Source organism: Podarcis bocagei, assembly GCF_964188305.1.
Source record: "Podarcis bocagei genome assembly, chromosome: 3".
NCBI lineage: Eukaryota > Metazoa > Chordata > Lepidosauria > Squamata > Lacertidae > Podarcis > Podarcis bocagei.
This window is the reverse complement of record NC_138127.1, coordinates 65,981,314-66,006,815: the sequence shown is the minus strand read 5'-3', so window position 1 is coordinate 66,006,815 and position 25,502 is coordinate 65,981,314. Positions and strand designations below refer to the sequence as shown.

At 41.0% G+C, this 25,502-nt stretch overlaps 1 protein-coding gene across 6 annotated transcripts in view; it reads left to right on the top strand.

Annotated features, from left to right (window-relative positions):
• The window catches only part of AKT3 (AKT serine/threonine kinase 3), a 109,141-nt gene that overhangs the window by 4,850 nt on the left and 78,789 nt on the right, over nucleotides 1–25,502 (top strand). For all 6 annotated transcript variants that reach the window (XR_014006408.1, XR_014006409.1, XM_081188115.1 and 3 more), the window contains exon 2: nucleotides 4,750–4,893. Coding sequence is in view for 4 of the 6 variants with exons in the window: in XM_081188115.1 (XP_081044241.1) it covers nucleotides 4,848–4,893 (46 nt within the window). In the remaining 2 variants the exon portion in view is untranslated. The remainder of the gene's footprint in view (nucleotides 1–4,749; nucleotides 4,894–25,502) is intronic.

Here is a 25,502-nt window from a genome sequence, read left to right as displayed (position 1 = left end):
GAATTCTCATAATAATTAATTTCTCAAAAGTTGAGTTAGCACAAGAGAAAGAAAGCATATTTATCTCTCATCTAATAGAGAAGCTCATGTTTGCAATCTTGGACATGACTATACTATTTAAATATAAACAATTAAACATTGACGTATATAGAAAGAGATGGTGGTGCATAACTGTATCCACCTGTATCCTAAGGTGCTTCTCCATTGATGGAAGACTTTTTCATTCACAAAAAGTAAGTTAGGTTCCAAACTGGTGTCTTCCTATCTACATCTTAAGTAAGACTATTTTATGCCAGAAGCAGCAGTTTGTCTTATATGTAATTCTCTGAGAAGTCTCTGAGGTACTTCTTGAACTCAAAGGTTCTTGTGGATTTCATAGTGTTCTTTTCTTGATCTCTCTAACATTTTGAGACTAAATTGCTTTATATTTTGGCCAGACTGTCAATACTTTGTCAGATTTAGGCAGATTTGGGGAAGTATAGGTGGTTAAAACAAAAATAAATTGCGAGAACTCCAAAAGGACCTATCCAAACTGAGTGTCTGGGCTGTAAAATGGCATATGCCACTCAGAGTAAAGTGATGCTTGTCAGGGCAAAAGCATCTTAATTTCACATATATGTTCGTGGGGTCTAAACTGGTGGAAGACCTGGAACAAGACATTGGGGTTGTAGTGGATAGCTCAGTGAAGTTGTTGATCAAGTGTGTGGCATTTGTGAGAAAGGGATCATTAGGAAAGGAAGTGAAATAAAACTTACAATATCATACAAATCTATGGTGTGATCATATTTGAAATACTGTATACAGTTCTGGTTTTCTCAGCTCAAAAAGGATAGTATAGAGGTGGAAAGGAGCAACCAAAATTATCAAAGGGCTCCCCTATGAGGAATGTTTGCAGCCTTTGGGAATTTTTAGTTTAGAGAAAAAGTGAATAAGAAGTGACGTGATAGAAGTTTACAGAATTCTGCATGGCATGGAGAAAGTGGATAGAGGAAAGTTTTTCTCACTCATGACACTCATTAGCTTCCAATGAAGCTGAATGTTGGAAGATTCAGGACCGATAAAAGAAAGTACTTCTTTACACAGTGCATAGTTAAACTATGGAACTTGCTCCCACAGGAGGCAGTGGTGGCTACCAACTTGGATGGCTTTAAAAGGGGGATAAGTCTGTCAAAGACTCCTAGCCACTATTGCCATCTTCCACCTCCACTGTCAGAGGCAGTATTCCTCAATCCCAGTTGCTGGGAATCACAGATGGGCAGATCCTGCTTGTAGGCTTCCTATAGGCAGTGTTTGAAATTAACCAGGTGCCTGGTGCATTTTGCACCTGGATATCGGCCACTTGTGACCAAGTGAAGATGCCTTGGTGCCAGGATGGCACCTGACGTCTCTATCATCAGGAAGTACATGCCTGGGGATCATTGGTTCTTGACTGTTTTCACACACTAATGCGACATCCTGTAGAATTCTATCAGTTAGATTTTATCTGCACAATCAGAATGAATTTTAGGAACCAAAAAGTTGTATTGAAAAAGCTGTATTTCAAGCTGTCTGGCTCAAAGATGGCAACTAGGCGTTACATTTTGGCAACTGTAACCCTGGTTTAAATAGTCACTTGGTGCCTAGCTTATATATCTGAGTTTCTGACACCGCTGATAAGCATAGGTTGGTCATTGTGAGAACAGGATGCTGGACTAAATGGACCACTGACATGATCCATCATGGAGCTATATGGTGTGGATTTTGCCAAGGCTTATTTTGGAGTGCAGGAACATATATATTTTAGTTCTCTCTTAAGTTTAGTAATTGATCTGGTTTTCAAACTTTCATGTGAATATGGAACCGGGAATTACTGGCCAATTTCTGCTTTTGGATACTAAAATATGTGATTCTTAGCGCTTTATTAGGGTGGAGTGGGGAACATGAAGATCTCCGGATGTTAAGACACCAAGACTGCAACTCCCATCATTCCCAGTTATCCTGGCCAAAGGTCAGGGATTATGAGAGTTTTAGTCCAGCAACATCTGGAGGGCCACAGCTGCCCCACTTCTGCATTAGGAGCTCACGGTATCAGAATTTTCAGAGCATATGTTCTTAAAAGTACTGTACAGTAACATATTTTGATGAACAGGGAATACCTTCTGAACAGGTTTTGAATTGCTAACTGTAGTGCTATCATTTTTATAGGAATTCTGTGAGCATTTTTATAGGAATTCTGTGAGCAACTGAAATGAAGGATTTCTATGCATTTTCACCAAAGCATCCATTGCTGCTGTTGTCCCCTGTGATATAAGGGGCACAGCTCATTTCATATTCTTCTACTGAAGAGAGATGAGAGAGAAAGGGGATACCTGGATTCATTTTTCTAATGTTGCAGATATCTGTTCAGTTGTGCACATGGGATGGAGGAATACCAAACTTGCATTATCCCTGCTAGGTGTAATTCATCCCCCAAAGCAGTTTTTATAATATATTGCAGTTTCATATGTTATTTTCACTAATATATGGATTTTTATGCACGCATTGCCAGGATGTATTTTTGTACACATTGCTGTAGAAATGCATTACAAAATTCAGATAAATGTGAATTTCATAGGATGGCTGTGTTTCAGTGTTCATTTGTTCAGTATGTGGTAGCTTTAAATACAAACTTAATTGCATTTTTCCTCCATCCCTAGGTTGGGGGGCACTATACTTCAGTAGTTCTGATCCTACCTTTAATAGCTATTTCCAGAATGTTGTTATTCATGGCCATTGTTCAGTGTCATGATAATTGTATTGTTATCCAGGTTGTTTTAGCACCTGCCTGAAATTGCTGAGAGCCGTCATCTGGAGTTTTGTAATGAGGTGTTGCCAATATGTTGATGACACCCAGCTCTATTGGAGGAGGTTGAAGTACTAGGCATATTACTTGGAGGTGGTGAAGGTCAGCCTTTGGGACAATAAATTGAAGCTGAATCCTGAAAAGGCAGGTGTTCTGTGTTCCAAGTGCTCAAGTTTGGGAGGTGGGAAGATGGCCCATTCTGGATGGGGTTGCCATTGCCTGGAAGGAGCAGGTCTGCAGCCTGGGTGATTCTCCTGGATCCAGCACTATCACTCAGGTAGCCTCGGTGGCTAGGAGTGTCTTATTTCCAGCTCTGGTTAGTTTGCTGGCTATGGTGTCTCTTGGACAGAGATAATGTTGTCACTGTTTTATGGTATCCACCTCTTTTTTGAAGTTGTTTTGCTGCATTTGGAATGGTTTTACTTTTTTATAATAGTAGCAGTTTTTCTGTTTTTATCATTGTATATTTTATTCTTATAACCTGCCCTGGGACTTTATGGCAAAGGGTGGGCAAGAACTCTTATAAATAAATAAACATAATGAAGCAGATTTGTGATCTGTATATATTTTAGTGTTAGAAACTCAGATATATAAACTAGGTACCAAATGGCTTCTTAAACTAAGATTACAGTCACCAAAACAGAATGTCTAGCTGCCATTTTGCGGCAAGATGGCTCTAAAGTCACTTTTTACAGGGACAATCCTACCTCTTTTTCTTAATGGTGACATGGGCCATTCCTAACATAGAGATATTCTTCACAACTTTGAGCAGGGCAGTGGGGTGGGGTAAGTGAAGATAAGCAGCAACCATTAACTCTGCTTTTCACGGCTCCTGCTTAGGATACACAGAAAAAACATTTTGGTTCCTGAAATTCATTCTGATTGTGCAGATAAAATCTAACTGATAGAATTCTACAGGATGTCACATTAGTGTGTGAAAATAGTCCAGATCCAATGATCCCCAGATGGTGGAGATGTCAGGCACCATTCTGGTGCCCAGGCACCTTCACTTGGTTGCAAGTGGTCAATAGTCAGGTGTAAAATGCGCCTGGTGCCAGGCTAATTTCGAACACTGATATATTTTTATAAGAATAAGCAATTGCTTTTGTTTTTAAATGATGTCTTTAGATATCAGAGTGTGAACCTTCTTAGAAGGGGCATTCCCTTTGGTGTGGGAAAGAAAGGGTAAGGGCTCTTCCAAAATGGCATTTCACCCTCCACAGTTTTGTAAATGTTTGTATTCAAAAGAATTCCCTAAAAAAAGTTTGTTACTTGATTAATTAGGGACATCCATTCAACCAGCTTTCTCCAACATGGTGCTGCTGTCTAGATATTGTTTAACTTGAACTTTATCAGCCCCAGCCAGCATGGCCAATTGTATAGGCTGATGGGACTTGTAATCCAACAAATTCTGGAGGGCAGCAGGTTGGAGAAGGCTATTTTGAATCATTCAAAAGGGGTTTAACAGATTGATCTAAATGATTGGCCAGCTAGAGTTCACAGCTCTGACTTTTACAAATGGTTTGGTTTTTCTGAGTCAGCAAGGATCAACATCTAGCAAAACAACTTTTTTGGATATTGACAAGAATCTTTAGCAGTGAGCTTCTTCCTGAAATCAGTGACATAGCTAAAGCACTGTTTTTGTTTTCCCAGGCGTATTTGCCTGGTAGTATCATTGCTATCCTCTAGGTGCCAGGTAAAGGCTATTCTGTTCATCTATGCTTTTAACACTCTGATCCCCCCCCCCCCCATGCTATTTTTTTCGGATGATATTTATGTAATTGATCTGAATTGTTGTAAGTCAGTTTTAGGGGGAAGGTGGCCTATAAAGTTCCTAAATAGTAACCATTTGAAAAAGAGCTGTTTGAGCGGATTGGGTGTCAAGCAACAGTACACATCAAGTTAATTTTTTCCCTTTATACTTACAGGTTGATTTAGGAAACAGAAAAGTCAGAAGAGACTTGAAACTCAAAGCGATACTGCAAAACAATATTTCTCTGAATTGAAGGCTCATTGTGGAGCTATCATGAGCGATGTTACAATTGTGAAAGAAGGTTGGGTTCAGAAAAGGGGTAAGTGTTGAATTAAATAATATACTATCCTGTAAGAATTGTTCATGGATAGTGGCTGTATTTCCTCCCCTTCATTTAGTAGTTGTTGGTCTGTGGTGTGGGGAGGCAGCGATGTGTGCACCTTTACCAGGCTTCAAGCTACAGCTGCTGCAAAGCATCTGTGTTGCAGCTGCTAGGGGCTTGCAAGAGAATTGGGAATTGAAGGTGAGGCCCAGCTGGTTTGGCTGTATTTAAACAGCAGTTGGTGGTAAAAAGGGAGATAGGGCAAAGAAGAGCAACTAAGAAGAGAGGACAGTGGAGAGGAGATGGCTGGGAAGATAGAAAGAGGAGGAAAGGGGAACAAGTGGGACAAAATCCTTAGGAGACAACCAAAGGACAACATGAATCAGGTTTTTTAACGGGGAACCTGAGGTGTGATTCAAAAGGAAGTGGGGAGAGGCTGGAGGTAGTGGGGGAGGGGGAGGACAGAAGGCCATACCAGGGTCCCACTAGTGGTTTAACTCCTCCCTTGGTAAATGCAGCAGTAGATCAACTGCTCTGAGCGAGTGAGGAGAGGGCAGTTCCCCATAATCATCCATGTGGACTAGGAGCTGTCCAGTACACATGGGCAGTTTATGAATGCAAACCCTGCTCCCTTAGCCCAGCAAAATAAACATGTACAGTGGTACCTCGGGTTAAGAACTTAATTTGTTCTGGAGATCTGTTCTTAACCTGAAACTGTTCTTAACCTGAGGTACCACTTTAGCTAATGGGTCCTTCTGCTGCTGCTGCGCCGCCCCACGCGATTTCTATTCTCATCCTGAAGCAAAGTTCTTAACCTGAGGTACTATTTCTGGGTTAGCGGAGTCTGAAACCTGAAGCATCTGTAACATGAGGTACCACTGTAGCTGCAACAGCAGCCCAGATGATCTAGAACAGTGTTTCTTAGGACTTCCTGATCTCTGTAAATTATATACTAAGGGGATTGATGGATAATAGCTGTTCTGAAATGCTCTCCCATCCGACCCATTCGCAGTAGTATATTTATTCTTTTAATAACAGGTGTTAATGGATAATGTGAAGGAAAGGGTTTTACTGCCCTGAACTGCCTGTATCTTATATGTGAGTGCATATTTTTCCTGGTGTATATGCTTTTGTATAGTATGGTAATGTATGTTTCACTAGTTTGTCTTGTTGAGTCCTAACTTCATGTCTATGACAATAACGTGCTACTCAGGGAAGCAATAGGGAGACCCTGGAAAACCTTTGGAGGCAGTTTGAAAAGGGGCAGCCTAACAAAGACGTAGGCTGGATCTAGACACATCAAAGAAGCGATTCAGTTAAGTGTGTTGTAAACTTCTTACAGGGAAATCCTGTTGGCAAAAGACGCGACTCCACAGTGCCATCTGGTGTCAGTGTTATAACGCATATAAAGTGCTTTATCTTTACGAATGTAGCTGAGTCCAGAATCTCTTACCTGGTGGCAGCAAGTATCACAAACAGTGGAAGGGTGGGTGCAATCAGAGGGATACATTCTGTTGTGTCCAGATCTCTCGTCCTAAAACAGCATGAGGCCCAGGTGGTTGGGACAGGCCCATTAGAAGTAGCAGCACTTTAATCTGAAGGCAGTTTTAACATATTGCTTTGATCACACACACATGAATTACTAAGAAATTTCACCGAGTTCAGAGGTACTTACTGCAAACTAAGAGTTCATTGATTGCAGCCTTTATCTTTCTCATTTCTAAATATATATGAATCTTAAGAAACTGTTTTGGATCACTGTGTGACATTGCTTTAGCAACATAGTGTTCCATAGCTCTTATCCAAATACTACCAAAGAACATTGTGCTCAGACCAATGTTCTAACAGTAAAATGGTTTAAGTAGCTCAGTGAGTTTAAATTGTTTTTAGTAAGTGTTGAAAAAGTTAAAAACCATTATATTGAATCTAGAAGTTGAACAATTTATGGGTAAGATCCCCTTGCTGTGCATCCCTCAGGCCACTGGTTCTGGAGTGTCTCCCAACATTCTGGAACAAATTTGGAATGGGGGGCTGCAGAAGGAGAGAAGTAGAAGAAAGAAAACCCGTTCATTGCACAAGCAGGATGCAACAATTGGATATTACCCAGTTTAATAAAAACTCTACACAGGAAGGCATCATATGCATATTCATACATATTGATATAAAATGGTGAGTTCTGTGCATTTTGTTTTAACATACTTTCTTTGTTTTCTGTTTTATCTGTTGCTTGCCACTACTTTAAAAATTTGTTTGAGGGTAGGGTAGTGTTACAACTTCAAACTGGACAGTGGTCCACATTCTGGAAAGCATGTATGTATTCTCTCTTTCATGTGTGCACAGAGACAAAGGCTCAATTACATAGCAAGGCACAGGTATGCTCTTTCATGTAGACAGGCAAATGTATTCTTTTTCTTAGTAAAAGTTCTAAACATCAGAAGCTCTAGACTGGCTTTGTAGTTAGGCACTGCTCTCTGTTTGGGTGGGAAGGGATCCAGTTATGTCATGATCAGGAAATGTTGGTTTTTGCTATTTGGGGCCCCTTCTGTGGAACTTGCTAATTCATGATTTCTGCTTACTTGGGAGTAAAGTAAGCACCACTGAATTCAATGCATAGGATGATGCTGAAAACAAATTGGGTTTGGGAGGTGGGTTGCAATTGTGGCTAAACCTGATTTGAAGGGTGTCTGAGGGCTATTTTTGTGCTACATTTTGCTGTGCAGGTTTTTAGAGATTTCTGCCCCCACCCCCGTCTTTCATCAGGAGCTGAAAGGTACTACTTTCCTGATTGGTCAGTTGGGATTCTTACAGGAAATTAAAGGACAGGTTAAGAACTTTACTTTGCTTTGGTAAAACCTTTACATAGGGCATCCTCTCAGACTAACTCAGCCACCAGCTCCCTTTTCATCTTCACCAGACATACGTTAATAACACCCTACATTAATACACCCAAGCCTCAGCTTCCTCCCCAGCTTTCCCTCACATCTTCTTCATCAAACTCCTTTCTTTCCCAACTCCTCAACTCACAAAAATCTCAACTGACTACTAGAACCTCCAGCCAGCAGAGCCTGTTGTCACCCAGACCAATCATAATGAATTTACCTGATCTAGGCTCTGCCCAATAAATGCTCAAAGCAATCCTCTTTCACTTTCCTCTCATAACCTGTCACCACGAGGCTACTGCTTAACAGGAGTAAAACAACAGGATCAGTACAAGGCCTTGAACTTGGTGACAGTCAGAGGTCCCAGAATCTTGCCTTTGATGATTCTTTTTAATAAATGACATTTTTAATAAGTGAGATTAAACAGCATTCCAATATTTTGTCAGCCTCCAAATGCTGTAAGAAACAACTCACTTTTGGGTGGCAGGCTGGAAAAAATAATATCCTTGGGTGCCTGCATTAGGCACCTGCGATTTCTGCAGCCCTGAACTTACTTAGATTGGTATTGTGAATTACTTAATTCTAACCATACAATCATCTGCATATCTGCTCATAAGTAAATTTCACTGTAATTAATGGGGCTTATACCTTGTAAGCATGTGTAGGATTGACCTCATCAATCTTGTGGTCTTTAAATTTCAGGGTCAAGAGTAAATAATTTCAGAATACAATAATAAAATATTATCAGCACATCTCCCATTCAATTACATCTCCTATTATGTATACAAATCTTAATTAACTGGTGTGTTATCTTTTTGGAATAGGAAAACAGGAAGTTTAAAGGTGTATGCTAGTTTTTACTTTTACAGAGATCTAAAAAAAATTGTGTGTCTTAACAAAGAACACCCTCCCACATTAATAATAATAATAATAATAATAATAATAATAATAATAATAATAATAATAATAATAATAAATTTATTATTTGTACCTCGCCCATCTGGCTGGGTTTCCCCAGCCACTCTGGGCGGCTTCCAACAAAGATTAAAAATGCATAAAAATGTCACACATTAAAAACTTCCCGAAACAGGGCTGCCTTCAGATGTCTTCTAAATGTCAGGTGGTTGTTTATCTCTTTGACATCTGATGGTAGGGTGTTTCACAGGGTGGGCACCACTACCGAGAAGGCCCTCTGCCTGGTTCCCTGTAGTTTTACTTCTCGCAGTGAGGGAACCGCCAGAAGGCCCTCAGCGCTGGCCCTCAGTGTCTGGGCAGAATGATGGGGGTGGAGACGCTCCTTCAGGTATACTGGGCCGAGGCCATTTAGGGCTTTCAAAGTCAGCACCAACACTTTGAATTGTGCTCGGAAACGTACTGGGAGCCAATGTAGGTCTTTCAGGACCAGTGTTATATGGTCTCAGCGGCTGCTCCCAGTCACCAGTCTAGCTGCCGCATTCTGGATTAGTTGTAGTAATGCTATATTTTTATAGTATATAATTAAATTAAGAAGGTCTGTAACAGCAGTTATTTATTTTCACTGCTTTGTGATGTAATTTATGGAAGAGAACAATGGAAAATAAAAGAAAAATAGATTTAAAAACAAAGTTGATTGTGCCCTTAGTGTGCAAATTATACCAGTGTGCTTTCTGTTTCTTAGAAAGAAAGCTCTGATTGTTTGAAAAGGATTTAATTTGAATAGCCTTAGGAAGTTTTTGAGTCCTCTCGGTATACTAGAAAAACCAGTCCTTTCCTCTCTCCTCTCTCCATATTTATATTTGGAAGTATAGCTGTCTACTACATCTTTATATGGGACGCAGGTGGTGCTGTGGTCTAAACCACTGAGCCTAGGGCTTGCCGATCGGAAGGTTGGTGGTTCGAATCCCTGCGACGGGGTGAGTTCCCGTTGTTCAGTCCCAGCTCCTGCCCACCTAGCAGTTCAAAAGCACATCAAAATGCAAGTAGATAAATAGGTACCCCTCTGGCGGGAAGGTAAAATGGTTTTCCGTGCACTGCTCTGGTTCACCAGAAGCAGCTTAGTAATGCTGGCCACATGACCCGGAAGCAGTCTGAGGACAAACGATGGCTCCCTCGGCCTATAGAGCAAGATGAGCACGCAACCCCAGAGTCATCCGCGACTGGACCTAACGGTCAGGGGTACCTTTACCTTTACCTTTTATGTCTTTATATAGATCAGTAAGATTCTGCAGCTTAACAATATTGCTAATACATTATAATAATCAAAACAAAAATGAAGGAAGAATATTCACAGAAACTACATTCTGCCACATGATGAGGGGACATGGTTTAAGAGGAAAATGTAGTCATTCCCAGTTTGGCTTCTATACCTGCACATATCACCTAAAATTAATCTACAGCTTTGTTAATATGAAGGTAGTTTCCTTTATTCCATGCCATCCGTTTGTTAGGTGGGAAGGTTTTGTATGGGTTTAAATTGACATATTTGTATGTATTGTTGTATTAGTTTGTTGTTAGTTGCTTCATGAAGTGATACATTAAATACATACATAAAAACATGTACATAAAAACATATAATCTCTGTGTTCCAACCCATCCCAGAGGTAGATCCAGAAAAGCTCTTTTTTGCTATTTTAATTGAATGTTCTTAGACCTTGCTTAGTTTTTGAAAGCCTGAAAACTTGAAAGTTTGCAGTCTTGACTTGGGGGGAGGGGTTAGTGTTGCAAGGTTTGGGTCTGATGGTGTGTATCCTTAGACACTGCCATCACCCAATAAGTCTATGATACTTTAAGCTTGCAAGTGTTCTTCTGACACATCTTAAAATCCTTACAAGGATTAGAAGAAAAACTCTTCTAATCTTACTATTTCTTTTCCCTAGTAACTCTTTTTAGCTTTATGTGGGGTACAATGTCAGAAACTGCTTAGTCAGGCCCCATGTGGTTAGCCATGATGACACAACTTCCTAGTGAAGAACTCTTTGAACTTACTCCACTCAAGGTGACCATTCCTTATGAGCAGATAGAAGTATAAAAGATTTCCTGTTTGAGTAGAAATTTCCTTGATCTATAAGATCTGCCCAAGCTACGGTGTACAGTGGTACCTCGGGTTAAGTACTTAATTCGTTCTGGAGGTCTGTTCTTAACCTGAAACTTTTCTTAACCTGAAGCACCACTTTAGCTAATGAGGCCTCCTGCTGCCTGCCGTGCCGCCGGAGCACGATTTCTGTTCTTATCCTGAAGCAAAGTTCTTAACCTGAAGCACTATTTCTGGGTTAGCGGAGTCTGTAACCTGAAGCGTATGTAACCTGAAGCGTATGTAACCCGAGGTACCACTGTATTCCAGATGTTTCTTTGAGTCCTGCTGCCTAACCTCCTTGCTTCCCAATGTCCAGCCCTGAGACAGTGCTCTTAAAAGTGTATAGCAGTGCTTTTCAAGTGATAGCATTCTTGCCAACTGACATGCGATGTTCTATCAGTTGAAGAATTTTCCCTTCTAGCCCTCTCACAATTAACAGACCACCCCATTTGTAAGCTTTAATGCTTTACTGACTCCAAAGGTTAGATTAATGCACTATTCCATGCAGCAGCAAGAAGAACACAGGTAGAAATATTGGGTTTACAAAATACAGAGAAATATTTCTGAGCATGTGGTCTGGGCTTGAAACCAGATGTGTTGCCTGGTCAGCTTCATATGGTGGAAGAGAATGAAGAAAGAAGCTTCACTTCCTCCTTCATCAGAGTTGAGGGGGCATGACCTAACTGAGCCTAGGGATTCAATTCTGTGGTCTTAATCCCTTCATGCATTAATTAACCATAAGCTTTCAACTTATATTTGACTGCAATTTCCCACAGTTTGTTGGACCCCCTTTTAGAACTTGGCTCAGTGGTCTCACATATTTTTTAAGAAGAAAAACTGTTCTCGTCACTAAGAAAGGCAACATTTGTTAATATGCTATAAAAAGTCTCTGATGTGGAAGTGCCTAAAATTTAAAGATGCAGGGTATGTTTTACTGATAATAGTCCCATTGAAACCACCGGTTTTTCACCCTATAAGACGCACCAGACCATATGACGCACCTAGTTTTTGGAAGGTGAAAACAAGAAAAATAAATAAATTCTGAATTCCAGAAGCCAGGACAGCCAGCGGGATCACTGCGCAGTGACCCCGCTTGCTGTCCTGGCTTATGGGATAGCCGCGCGCAGCCTCTCCTGGGCAAGGGGAGCCTTCATCCCTTGCGCAGGAGAGGCTGCACACGTCTAAGCCGGGCAAGAACTGCACACACGCTCCACACACGGCTCTTTAAAGGGAGTGCTGGGCAGAGCCTCCCGCCTTCATTCGCTCCATAAGACGCACACACATTTCCCCTTACTTTTTAGGAGGGAAAAGGTGCGTCTTATAGAGCGAAAAATACGGTAGTTAACATGATAAAGTTGAGTTCATTAATTTTTATGAATACTACCCAGAGTTTGCATTTGTTTTCTATTACTGTTTATATGTATTATTTAAAAAAAACCATTCATGTTAGATTCTGAGTGATGATATTGAGTAAATTTTTCTTAATGACTTGTTACAAGGTCACTTTTCTGCAATAAGAACTATTGATTCACAGCTATTTTCCCCCCATAATCCATGCAGTCGTGCAACTGTTGTTAGAATATTGACTAAAGGAGTTTCTCCCACATAATGCTAGAACACTTGCAGTACAGTGGTGCCTCGCAAGACGAAATTAATTCGTTCCGCAAGTTTTTTCTTCTTGCGAGTTTTTCATCTTGCGAAGCACGGTTTCCCATAGGAATGCATTGAAAATCAATTAATGCGTTCCTATGGAAACCACTTGCCAGGCTGGCGGTGCGGAGAAGGGCTTTTCTCCCCACCGCAAGCCTTCAGGACAGGTACGGGAACAGAGGGGAAGGGGCACAGCGCTTCTCCTCTGTTCCCAGGGCTTGCGGTGGGAGGAGGGTTTTTCCTCCCCACCGCCAACATTCAGAACAGCATTCTGAATGTTGGCGGTGGGAAGGAAAACCCTCCTCCCACCGCAAGTCTTCAGGACAGCCATCCGAAGGCTGGCACGGGGAGAAGGTCTCTCCGCCACACCGCCAAACTTCGGAGGAGCCTTCTGAAGCCTGGCGGCGGGAGGAGGTCTCTCCGCCCCACCGCCAGGCTTCGGAGCAGCCTTCCGAAGGCTGGCGGTGGGGCGGAGAGACCTCCTCCCGCAGCCAGCCTTCCGAGCAGAGAGACCTTCTCCCGCTGCCAGGCTTTGGAGCAGCCTTTATACTCCACATGGCTTGTAGGTTTCCCAGAAGCATCTGTTTGGTCACGTATGGAAACAGGTTTTTGGAATACATGGACTTTTGCTTTGATACAGCAGGAGCTCTTACATTCTTAAGTGAGATAAAATTGAGGAAAAGAACAATGCTTCTGATTCACTTGGAAAATACAATTTCATGATTTTTGAATGCGGTATCCTAAATATATATATATATATATATATATGTTTATGTATATGTATATGTATATATATGTATATATATATATATATATATGATATTTTATTAAGTTTTCACAAATTATGAAATCAAACACAATACAAACACACACAAAGACAAACAAATATAATTTCAAATCCTTATTCTCTTAAAACTTACTTCACCGACCTCCTCATACCTCCCCTTTCTGCATCCCAATTTCAGATATTTAGTTCCGCAAATCCTCACCCTTAATTTAATCTAATTGTAATCCTTTCTTTTCCTTTAACCTAATCTTTACAGCTGTAATCCGCTTACTTCTATAGCCGCGACATTTTAACACTCATTAATTTTACAATGTCTCTTAAGATAAATATTAAATTTCTTCCAATCTTCTTCCGCCGTCTCTTTTCCCTGATCTCGGATTCTGCCAGTCATTTCAGCCAGTCCCATGTAGTCTATCACCTTCATCTGCCATTCTTTCAGAGTGGGTAGATCTTGTGTCTTCCAATACTTTGCGATGAGTATTCTTGCTGCTGTTGTAGCATACATAAAAAAAGTTCTGTCTTTCTTTGGCACCAATTGGCCGACAATGCCCAAGAGAAAGGCCTCTGGTTTCTTAAGGAAAGTACATTTAAGTACCTTTTTCATTTCACTATATATCATTTCCCAGAAAGCCTTAATCTTTGGGCACGTCCACCAAAGGTGAAAGAAAGTACCTTCAGTTTCTTTACATTTCCAACATTTATTATCAGACAAGTGGTAAATTTTTGCAAGCTTGACTGGAGTCATGTACCACCTATAAATCATTTTCATAATATTTTCCTTTAAGGCATTACATGCCGTAAATTTCATACCGGTGGTCCACAACTGTTCCCAGTCGGCAAACATGATGTTATGACCAATATCTTGTGCCCACTTTATCATAGCTGATTTCACTGTTTCATCTTGTGTATTCCATTTCAACAGCAAGTTGTACATTCTTGACAAGTTCTTAGTATTGGGTTCTAACAGCGGTATCCTAAATTTATAAGTAATAATAATAATAATATTCTTGGCTTCCGAAGTGACTAGAGATTTTTAATTGATTTATTGGATTCAGTTCAATGACTTTTAACCAATTAATTGTTTGAAGCTGCAGTCCTGCACCCAGTAACCTGGGACTGAGCCTCACTGAGTTCCATTGGACTTACTCTTGAGTGTATATAATTATAATACAGTGGTACCTCGGGTTACATACGCTTCAGGTTACATACGCTTCAGGTTACACACTCCGCTAACCCAGAAATAGTGCTTCAGGTTAAGAACTTTGCTTCAGGATAAAAACAGAAATTGGGCTCCGGCGGTGCGGCAGCAGCAGGAGGCCCCATTAGCTAAAGTGGTGCTTCAGGTTAAGAACAGTTTCAGGTTAAGTACGGACCTCTGGAACGAATTAAGTACTTAACCCGAGGTACCACTGTAAAAAGCTGAAGTCCTAAACACACTTAAGAGGGGAGTGATCTCCATTGAACATAGTCAGAACTATTTCCAAGTAAACATACTTTTACACATAGATGTGTGTTGTAAATCATCTAATGCCTACAGAGTTTCACTGCCGTCAAATTTTTGGGGTGGTAGTGGCCTGGGAGAGGACATTCTCTGTGGCAACCCCGAGTCCATGGGTGGGGAACTCAGTCCAATGATTGGGCTAGATCCTTATAAATAGATAGATAGATAGATGGTCTAGTAGCACCTTAGAGACCAACTATGTTTCTCTGGGTATAAGCTTTTGTGTGCATGCACACTTCTTCAGATACCAGTGATCCTTATGTCCCTCTTAAGCACCCTGCCTTTTGTTGAACTTGGACAGGTGGGCAGGACCATCCACTTGTCAGCCATCTGACATTATAATGGGGTGAGGTGATTGACACTGTCAAAAGTTCAAAGCCAGTCGCTGTAACTACTGCTGATCATCAGTTAGAGCAACCACCTTTGAAGATGCTCTTTCAGTGCTGGAGTTTGCCTTCAGAGAGACTTCTTTTAATGGACAATCAGCTGATCATCCATTAGAGCAGCCATTTTCAACCTTGGGTCCCCAGATGTTCTTAAATTACAACTCCCATCATCCCTGATAATTGGCCATACTGGCTAGGAATGATGAGAGTTGTAGTCCAGTAACATCTAGGGACCCAAGGTTGAGAAAGGCTGTGTTAGAGGGAGACCCTTTGAAGCATATGCAGAGGGGAAAATGCTACTTAAACTGGAGCATTTTATAGTCTTTGCAGGCAAAGCCGTTTGTATTCAAAGCACTGGAGGAGGGATTTAAATACAAACTACTGCCCTGGAAATATTTTTTTAAACTGTTTTTAAAATGAATACTTTTTCTTTCCAGGGAAACAGTTTGCATTCAAAGAATTTCCATCACTACACCACACTGACTCATTTGCTTTAACTGATTTTAATACTGTGTTTTAAAATTGTTGTAACCTACCATTGGGTCTCATGGTGGGCAAAAAATCAAAAAAAGAAAGAAAGAAAGAAAGAAAGAAAGAAAGAAAGAAAGAAAGACTATTTTTACCACTCAGTAAAAAGCTATAGGGATATGTTGACCCAATCTCCACTCTCTTATTGGCAGTTACTCAAAGGTCTTCACATAAAATATATCCATACATTAAAAACAATTTTTAAACAATAAATATTGCTCGTTATTTTTTCTAACTATTAAATTATGAAACACAGTGGTACCTCGCAAGACGAATGCCTCGCAAGATGAAAAACGCGCAAGACGAAAGAGTTTTCCGTTTTTTGAATCGTTCCGCAAGACGAATTTCCCTATGGGCTTGCTTCGCAAGACGAAATGTCTTGCGAGTTCTTGCGAGTTTGTTTCCTTTTTCTTAAAGCCGCTAAGCCGTTAATAGCCGCTAAGCCGCTAATAACCGCTAAGCCGCTAATAGGGTTGCTTTGCAAGACGAAAAAACCGCAAGACGAAGAGACTCGCGGAATGGATTAATTTCGTCTTGCGAGGCACCACTGTATATAAGATTAATTTGCTTAGGATGTCTGCTATGGAGTCACAAATTTTCAGAATTTAGAATGATGTGCAGTAGATATTTAATTTTTTTAAATAAAGCAATTTAATATGTATCATAGTGAGTCTGGCTTTGTCATTTGTTGTTGTTGTTTAGTTGTTTAGTTGTGTCTGACTCTTCATGACCCCATGGACCAGAGCACGCCAGGCACTCCTGTCTTCCACTGCCACATGTAACAATCTCCTCTGAATTAGTAGCAGAGGATGAGGATCTCAGGAGTTACCAGGCAAATGGAGAAAATCATGGGCTTTTCAGCCTTGTAAGAGAATTCCAGATCTCATCTATTCATTTATCTCAGTGACCACATGTTCAGCATTCAGCATTTGACTCATGACTGCCAGTAAGCTCCATTTCACCTCTCACTTATCTGTAGCCCCCAGCTTATGTTTTAAGGAGAGCTGACTGGCTCAAGGTACATTCATAGAATGAGGTAGGATACATGGAGAAAGTGAAGGAAGACGTGCACCCGCAGAGAGTTCTGTAGATAGCAAAACAGAAAAATGGGTAAGAACGTAAAAAGAGCTCTGCTGTATTTGTGAAGTCAGACAAACAGGGCATGACTGCAGTAGCCTGCTCTTGCCTTTGTTGCTCCACAACTTATATTCAAAGACATGTTGCTTCTAAAATTGCTCAACAAGATGAGGGTATAACACCTGTTGTCATGTGTAGAGAAAGACTGTACAGTTCTTTCAAAGAGTAGATGAGGCACTAAACCTGTTTCCACATTACAGCTTAAGAGTTGCAGGTGGGAAACCACCTGAATGAGGTTTTCTCCATGCAAAATAATTCACATAAAAACATGCATTAGCAAAACGGGTTGTTATGATGTGCACCTTTTGAGATAGCCTTCTTCTTCTACATTATTTACATTTGTACAGTTAAGAGTTCCTGGTAAGATGTATGCTGTTACAAACAAAAATGAAATATTTTTAAAATGTGTAACCAAAATGTTGTGTTTTTTTATTTTGAGGAAGTGTAAATATAATGTTTAAGAAATTGATAAGCAAAAGAACATCTGCTTTTTAAATGCTGCTAAATGATAATACTTAAAAGGTTAAATAAAAACTAGAAAAGCTTTGAATTTTGAAGTATTTACAACAGCTAGTAATATCACTTACTGAAGACATTTTTGTCAAAGTTGAAGAAGTTAGAGCTAATTAATTTCTTGGGAGACATATGATGAAATAGTAGGTGTGATAACATATTTGAGTAACATATGGTCGTTATGAGGCACCTTTCTAATGCCTGAGCAGCAAATTAAAAATAGAATTTTCATTTTTTCAGTATGACTTATAAAAGGTCTTTGGTATACAGTATTGTATTTAACTAGGTTTAGTTTCATTGTAAGTTAACTTTACTACTTCATATTTGTAGTGGAATTATGAAATCATACTTGGAATATACTACTTCTTGTGGTCTGTCAACTGTCTATATAATGCTCAGTGCTGAACCTAGATAGGTCTTTTGGATTTTGCATAGAGATTTCAAAGAGAAGACTTCCTCTCAAAAGCCCTGAAAAACCTGGACCATTTACCTTATACTCTCCCTGTATCTGCCGACTTGGGCACTTAATTCTTCAAGGGAGGCCTTTCTTGTGAAACGGCCAACGATTGAAGCCTGTTGTGTGGTAACATAGGGCTTTCTCCATGCAAAATAATTCACATAAAAACATGCATTAGCAAAAAGGGTTGTTATGATGTGCACCTTTTGAGATAGCCTTCTTCTTCTACATTATTTACATTTGTACAGTTAAGAGTTCCTGGTAAGATGTATGCTGTTACAAACAAAAATGAAATATTTTTAAAATGTGTAACCAAAATGTTGTGTTTTTTTATTTTGAGGAAGTGTAAATATAATGTTTAAGAAATTGATAAGCAAAAGAACATCTGCTTTGCGTGGGAACTTTGTGGAATTCCCTCCCATTGAAAGTATGGCTATTTCCCTCTTTCCTGACTTTCTGGTGTCAGTTGAGGATAAATATATTTACTCAGGCTTTTGGGGGGGACAGAATTTAAGTTCTGTTACTTGTATTTTACAACCACTGAAGAACTTTTTAATGATTTTTAAATATACTGTGATTTTTGTGATTTTAAAATATACTGTTTTAGTTCTATTAGATTGATTATATTTTGTATACTACACTGAGATTATGTGAAATGAAGGGCAGTCTAAAAGTACTATTATTATTACTACTACTAGCTAAGTTTGCTGGATGTGGTAGAGCAAGGCCTAGAGGATTTTGAGTACTAGGGTTTGGCAATATCTGTTTTTCAACATTGTGCTATAGCATCAGATAAGCATCGTGATATACTGAAGTATCGCAATGTCCGAAATAAGGATGGATCTATGTAGAGGCATTGACTGGCTTCATGGTTTTTCCCCTATTGTGATTTTTGCATCACACACACACACACACACACACACACACACACACACACACACCATGATCCACAATATATTGCCAGGTCAAAAATTAGAAACTGATATCATGATACGGGTTTTAAACTGGCTTTGGATGATATATCGCCCAGCCCTATTGACTACTTTCCTAATCTTGTGTTCTTCTTGTTCCTCACTGTCCCATTCGTTATTGTGGCTCTATTCCTCGAACTGATCACAGCCTCTAGGCTTTTAGGATGAAGTAAGCCTCAATATATGCACCTACTTGCTTGCCCTTACCTGTTCTACATTCCTATCAAAGAATTTGTCCAGCTTCTAATGCCTGACCAGGGGTCAGCAAACTTTTTCAGCAGGGGTCAGGTCCATTGTCCCTCAGACCTTGTGGGGGGGGGCCTGACTATATTTGGGGGGGGGGAATGAACAATTTTCTTCCGCCCGCAAAGAGGCCTGAAGATGCTCCAATTTACCTGTCCCAGTTGTTGTCCCAATAGCCGCTGTTGGGTTTTTCCAGCCAGCCAGGTGCCATGGCGGGGTAGGAGGCTGCATTGGCTAGCGAAGACAGAAGCCGCATCCCTGGCGGAAGAGCCGCGGATGGAGGTAGGGGAACCAGGGCGTCACCGAAGCTTTTACCCACTACCTGCTGCTGCTTCCCAAGAGGCACTGCGGAGAAGAAGACAGAGCCGCCCACCAACCCGCAAGCGGTGGCTGCGTCCACCGCAATGACCCACCTGAACACCATGGGAAGAATGAAGGAGGGAGGGAGGCAAGCGGCGACGAAGAAAGCGCACGAGGAAGGGGTGCGGGAAAGGGGCGTGGAGAAAGAAGGAAGTGTGGACTGAGGGAGAGGGAGGAGGAGCAGGAGGAGGAGTGGCAGCCGGCGTCACACACACCCTTCACAGCGCTGCCCTGCTGAGGTGGGCAGGTGGGCGAGCCGACTCTTGACGGTGCCCACTGTGGGAGAAGATTGCTCAGTCCCTGAGGAGAAAAGCACTGTCATGTGAGGGAGAGGGAAAGAACGCTTGCGCTGGTGATCCACACGGCGATTCCTGGAACGTCCGTGGGCCAGATCTAGAAGGCAATTGGGCCTGGTCTGGCCCATGGGCCTTAGTTTGCTGACCTATGTGCTTGACCATATAGTGAATGAGGCACCATATTCTTCAGAAGCTGTTATACAGCTCAGTATATAAAGCAAGATTTTTTTATATGAATGATCAGCACCCAGCCAGCCTGCTTTATAGGCTCATGCATAAAAGTCCTACATTAGTAAAGAAAAAGTGTTTTATATGCTTTATAAACTGTGACACCAGATGGCGCTGTGGAGTCCCGTCTTTCGCCAATGTGATTTCCCATTATGAATTTTACAACGCGTTTTCCAGGAATGCTTTTTTGATGTGTCTAGATTCACCATGCAGTTTTGTATGCCACTTTGAGACATTTAATGTAGTAACAGGAAAAAATCAATAAATAATAAATGGTAGAAGTTATTTCATATTATCCTCTTACTCTCAAGAAAACTAATTTGCAGAGAAGCCGCTTGCAAAGGAGCACCCACAGAAGTAACACCTGCTGCTCTTGGTAGGGATGGAGAGGAAAGGAGAACAATATCTTAATACCCCTCTACCCCTCCTGGCTATTTAATTCAGAACTGGATCCAAGGTGGGGCGGGTGGTCCTCAGGGTGGGTTACCCTCATCTGGGACCCTGGATTAAGATCATGGGGATGATGTGGGTTGGCCTAACAATAAAAGCTAATTGTGTGCCTATTTCTGTTTTATGGTTGTGGCTGTAAGCTTTTTTTCAAATGAATATATGAGATGCAGATTTTTAATAAATAAATAAACCAAAGTGGCCAAATAGCCAGAAGCCTGCATTGTTACATACACTTCCTGAAAAAAATATATAAAAAGATTTAAAATTCTAGTGTTTCAGGAATTTTTAGTAATTTTTAAAATAAGCTTCACAGCAAGGCTATCACACAAGTGCATAAAATCTGGACTTCTAAAAATCATTTGGAAGGGCCATAAGAGTCACAAATAGAAGCAGAGGAATCCTACAGTATTTTTTCCTGCATAAATAACATTTAGGAAGACTGATTTAGCCAGTGTTGTTGTTTTTATTGTCATCTTCTCAAGAAAAGGAAGCAGTGTTGGCTTTGTTTCCAGTTTTGTAGGCTTATGAAAGTAGTCCAGACAGTTGTTTGACCTCAAATAGACCTTTTAGTCTCTGGCTTGTCAGACGACACGGACAACAGGGAGATCACAGTTGATTGGCATTCAGATCACAGGCAGCTACCAGGCTCAGTGCATAGCCAAATACCGCTTTAGGATTTAGACAGAGCCACTCTGGCAAAGCAGCCTAGTTGTCAGAGTAGCTGGTATTTTCTTAACGAACTGTTACATAATGGAGAGGCTGAATACATGCTGCTTTTTATTTTTATAAATATAAAGTGCATTTACTCCAAGAAAACATTTTCCCTTGGGGAGCACACCATCTGGGAGTTGCTGTCACCTTGGCCACTGTTCCCACCCCCATGGACAGCACCTGACTTCTGCTGCTGCTGCCCTGCTTTCTCCTCTTCAGGTCTAGCAAACTTGGATGTGCCATTACCTACTCTCTCTCCGTGCAGCCCTGGTTATACTGTTTTCTACCCCAGCTTACCAGGCAGTGTTGAGGAGTGCGTGCTGATGAGGCTCCAGCTGCACCATGCTGTCCTCAGTTCACCTAATGGGACTTAGAAACAATTGGGAAATGAAATTACAGTTGGTACCTTGGAAGCAGGCACTTTATTGTGTAGTGCCCCCAACGTAAAAAAGAGAGACAAAAGGGGATCTTGTGACAAGCAGTACCAGTGGTTGGTCATGCTGCAGCAGTAACTGGTGTGTATATATGGCTACTCATGCTGGGTGCTGTCTGTTTTGCGCCATCTCCCCAGCATCTGCTGCTGACACCTCTAGTGGTCATTCCCCCACTCCGGCTGTGGGAACCTGTAAATGGGCCCCAAAGTCCAGCTGTAAGAAAGAGAACTACTACTTCAAATTATAATCTTTGCTTTTACTCATTTAATGCTCTTACTCATCTTTGCTCTTGTTTTGATCCGGTAAGTTTTTATTAATCTCTAAAAGTCCAGATAGTTCTATAAATGTGCTAGCAGTCCTTTTTGTTTTTGATTTTGTGACAGCGTTGTTGCCTCTGCAGATTGTGGTTATTAGTTGATGTTTGCTGGTTCTGGTTTGTTCATATGTTCCATTAGGGTGACATCATCACCAATCATTCCATCCTTTAAAACCCACTTCCTGCATTGTCTTTGTTTTCAAAACAGGATATATTGAGGACAACTTCGTTCTGTGCTCATCAAATGAATGTGACAAACCAATAGTGCATCTCAAAAACAATTCCAGTGTAAACTGTCACTTTTCTGCTATTGACTGACTTTTTGAAATTTCTACATGAATCCATTTATGGAATAAAGTTACACTGTGAATTGATTGTGAAAGTATTTTTAAAAATTGGTGGAAGCAGCTGGCATGTTACATATTACAGCCATTCTTAAACAGCTATACTGGTTGCCTATTGTCTTCCAGGCCCAATTCAAGGTTCTTATGTTGACATTTAAAGTCCTGAATGACCTGGGGCCCAAATATCTAAGAGTGTGTCTTCTTCTCCAGTATCAACTTGCCTGTTCAATACATACAGCAAGTGAGGTTGTCTTAGTGATGATCCCAGCTCTGAATGAAGTGTAGTGTGGGGGCTGTGGAAGAGCCTCTGTGGTGATGGCAGCGTCACATGGCTGTGAAATGATCTCTCCCCACTGAGGTGTGCCTTGCCTCTAAACTATTCATTTTGGCAACAGGTGAAGGCACACCTCTCTCATTGGGCTTTCAGAAGTGGAGAGGGGCGATGTCTGGTTTCAGTATGACTTTGTTGCTATATTACTTATGTAGATATTTTACGTGAACTGGTTTTAATGATTTTATTATGTATTATATTTCATTACATTACATACTAGGGATGCGGGTGGCGCTGTGGGTAAAAGCCTCAGCGCCTAGGGCTTGCCGATCGAAAGGTCGACGGTTCGAATCCCCGCGGCGGGGTGCGCTCCCGTTGCTCGGTCCCAGCGCCTGCCAACCTAGCAGTTCGAAAGCACCCCCAGGTGCAAGTAGATAAATAGGGACTGCTTTCTAGCGGGAAGGTAAACGGCTTTTCCGTGTGTGGCTCTGGCTTGCCAGAGCAGCGATGTCACGCTGGCCACATGACCCGGAAGTGTCTCCGGACAGCGCTGGCCCCCGGCCTCTTGAGTGAGATGGGCGCACAACCCCAGAGTCTGGCAAGACTGGCCCGTACGGGCAGGGGTACCTTTACCTTTACCTTTACATTACATACTACCCTTTGACAGTTGTGCTGAAGGGCAGTTAAAAATATAGTAATAAATAAACAAATAATTTTCACTGCAGTGCATCAGGAGATGATCATCCTCTCAAAAGGAAGAAAAACTACTGTACAAAAAGAGGAAAAATAAACCAGTTATATAAATTTGTTTAATAGTTTCCCCCTTCACAGAACAATAATTGCAAATAACTGGTAATTCAGTTAAGTGCAGACAAAATTCAGCCTGCTCATAATGGAAGAGGTTGTCTACTAATGTTTTTGACATATTGTAATTAGTGTGCCTCACCCCCTGTGTGAAATCAGTGCGAAAACAGAAAGGCCTTTGATGAAAGCTGAATTTTCACTTGGCTTAGTGAATTTTATTGTGTAGACAGAATTAAAGGTTGAGAAAAGGAGTGAGAAGTCCAATAAGGAGACTTTTTTTGAAGGATAATGTAAGTGTTTCTATACAATAATTTGGTAGATGATCAGCTTGAAATGACCGATAGTAATCCATTTTATTGCTGTTTGCTACTAGTTGTTTCAGTCAACTTACAATGACACATTGTGAATTTTTGTACCAATTTCTGTTAGGCCAAACAGACTAGTGAGATCACAGGGAACCAGTGCAACAAATGGTAGCACAAAAACAGCAGTTATAGCACATGGGGATTGGTTCCTCTTTTGTGAGAAACCTTCTCTTCCACTTCATGTTTGGAGCTGCTGTTGTGGAGGAAGCTCTGTTTGAATGCAGTCTTATAAAGGCAACAGTAACTCAGAATGCAAACATGATCTTTTTTATGTTTATATGCTTCACTGCTCACCTCTTTCACTCCCATAAGATTTGTGCTGAAAGTGTTGGTTCTCGATAGACCTTTGCTCTTTCAGTGAGATAAACTCCTTTGTTAACAAGTCTCCTTTGTCGGACTGTAATTTTTTAAGAAACAAAATCTTTTTATTTAGTTTATGGTTTGCAACTAGCACTATTGGACAGGTAGGAGGGGGGAAAGTGCAGGAAAACAGCTAATTATAGTAATTGCAGCTGGTTTCAAAGTACTTCTAACAGTTTGTGCATAATGCTTACTTGAAAGCATCAAATGGGCGCTAGTTGTGAAATAGAACACCTGTTTGTTGTTGAGCATGTGTTTATGCAGATGATTGTTGTTGTCAAAGCACCTTGATGTAGAGTAGTCCTGTTTACATTTACATTCTCCCCAAAGGATTAACAGTGTTCTCTCAATAAATTTGCAGTCTATTCTCCTCTCAAAGGCTGCTGTTTGGAGGGTGGTGTGAACGAGGCAACAAGTGCTTGCTAATCACTTGCATATACATAATTAGCAACAGTCTGGTGCACTGGAGTCTTTGTATAACCAGAACAATGCTGATTGGCAGCAGTAGATAACAATAGTTGTGGCAAGATGTTGCCTGCTGGCTGTTTTGAAGGTATCTTTACCTTTCTGTTTGCTTCACAGTAGGTTTTTTGAGTTAACTGTGCCACTGCTCTAGTTTCTTATAGTTTGCTTTGAGTTAGTAGCACAGCTGAGCCAAATGACCCAGGTTCTCCTTCCACCATGACCCTAAATTGAATTTATTGGGGGGGTCCAACATTTTTTTGTGGGGGGAACTAACAATACACATTCCTCCCCCAGTCTTTATTATGTTGGTAGAACCCATCACACAATCGTATTTGATATCATACTTACTTATGTGTTGAATACCTGAATCAATGAGAAAGTTTTATCTCCACATACAACCTGAAATTTCTGGGGGTCTCAATGGACTACAGGGGGTGTAGCTGGGCCACCAGCCAAAGCTGATGGAAGGCACTCTGTGCCACTGAGGCCACCTGAGCTTCAAGTGACAGCAAGGGATCCAGAAGTACCCCTCCCCCCAACTTGTGTACCTGCTCCTTCAGAAGCAATATAACCATGATGAACTCCCATCCATCTGGTCTAGGGAACAACCCATCAGCAGTGCCTCAGTCTGATCTGGATTGAGCTTTAGTTTGTTTGGTCACATCCAATCCATTATTGAGGCAAGCCAATGGTCCAGCACATCCACTGCCACACCTATAGATGTAAAGGAGAAGGAGAGCTGTGTGTTATCAGCATATTGCTGACAACTTACTCCAAACCTCTCAATAACCCCACTTAGTGGTTTCATGTAGATGTTAAACAGCTACCTGATCTTCTCCTGCAACAGTTGGCTACTTGTGTATATTCCTATTTCGTGAATTCCCCTTTCTTCCATTTCTTATAAATGCACTTCTTAAATCTCAGCTCATCTATAAGCTCCTTTGGCAGCCACACTGGTTTCTTTGGATGCTTCCCAATCTTCTTTCCTGCTGAAATTGTCTGCATTTGTGCCTCCAATATTTCATCTTTAAGAAACTCCCATTCATCTTGGACTCTCTTTGAATATTTCTGAACATGGACTCCCACCCAGTAGTTCCT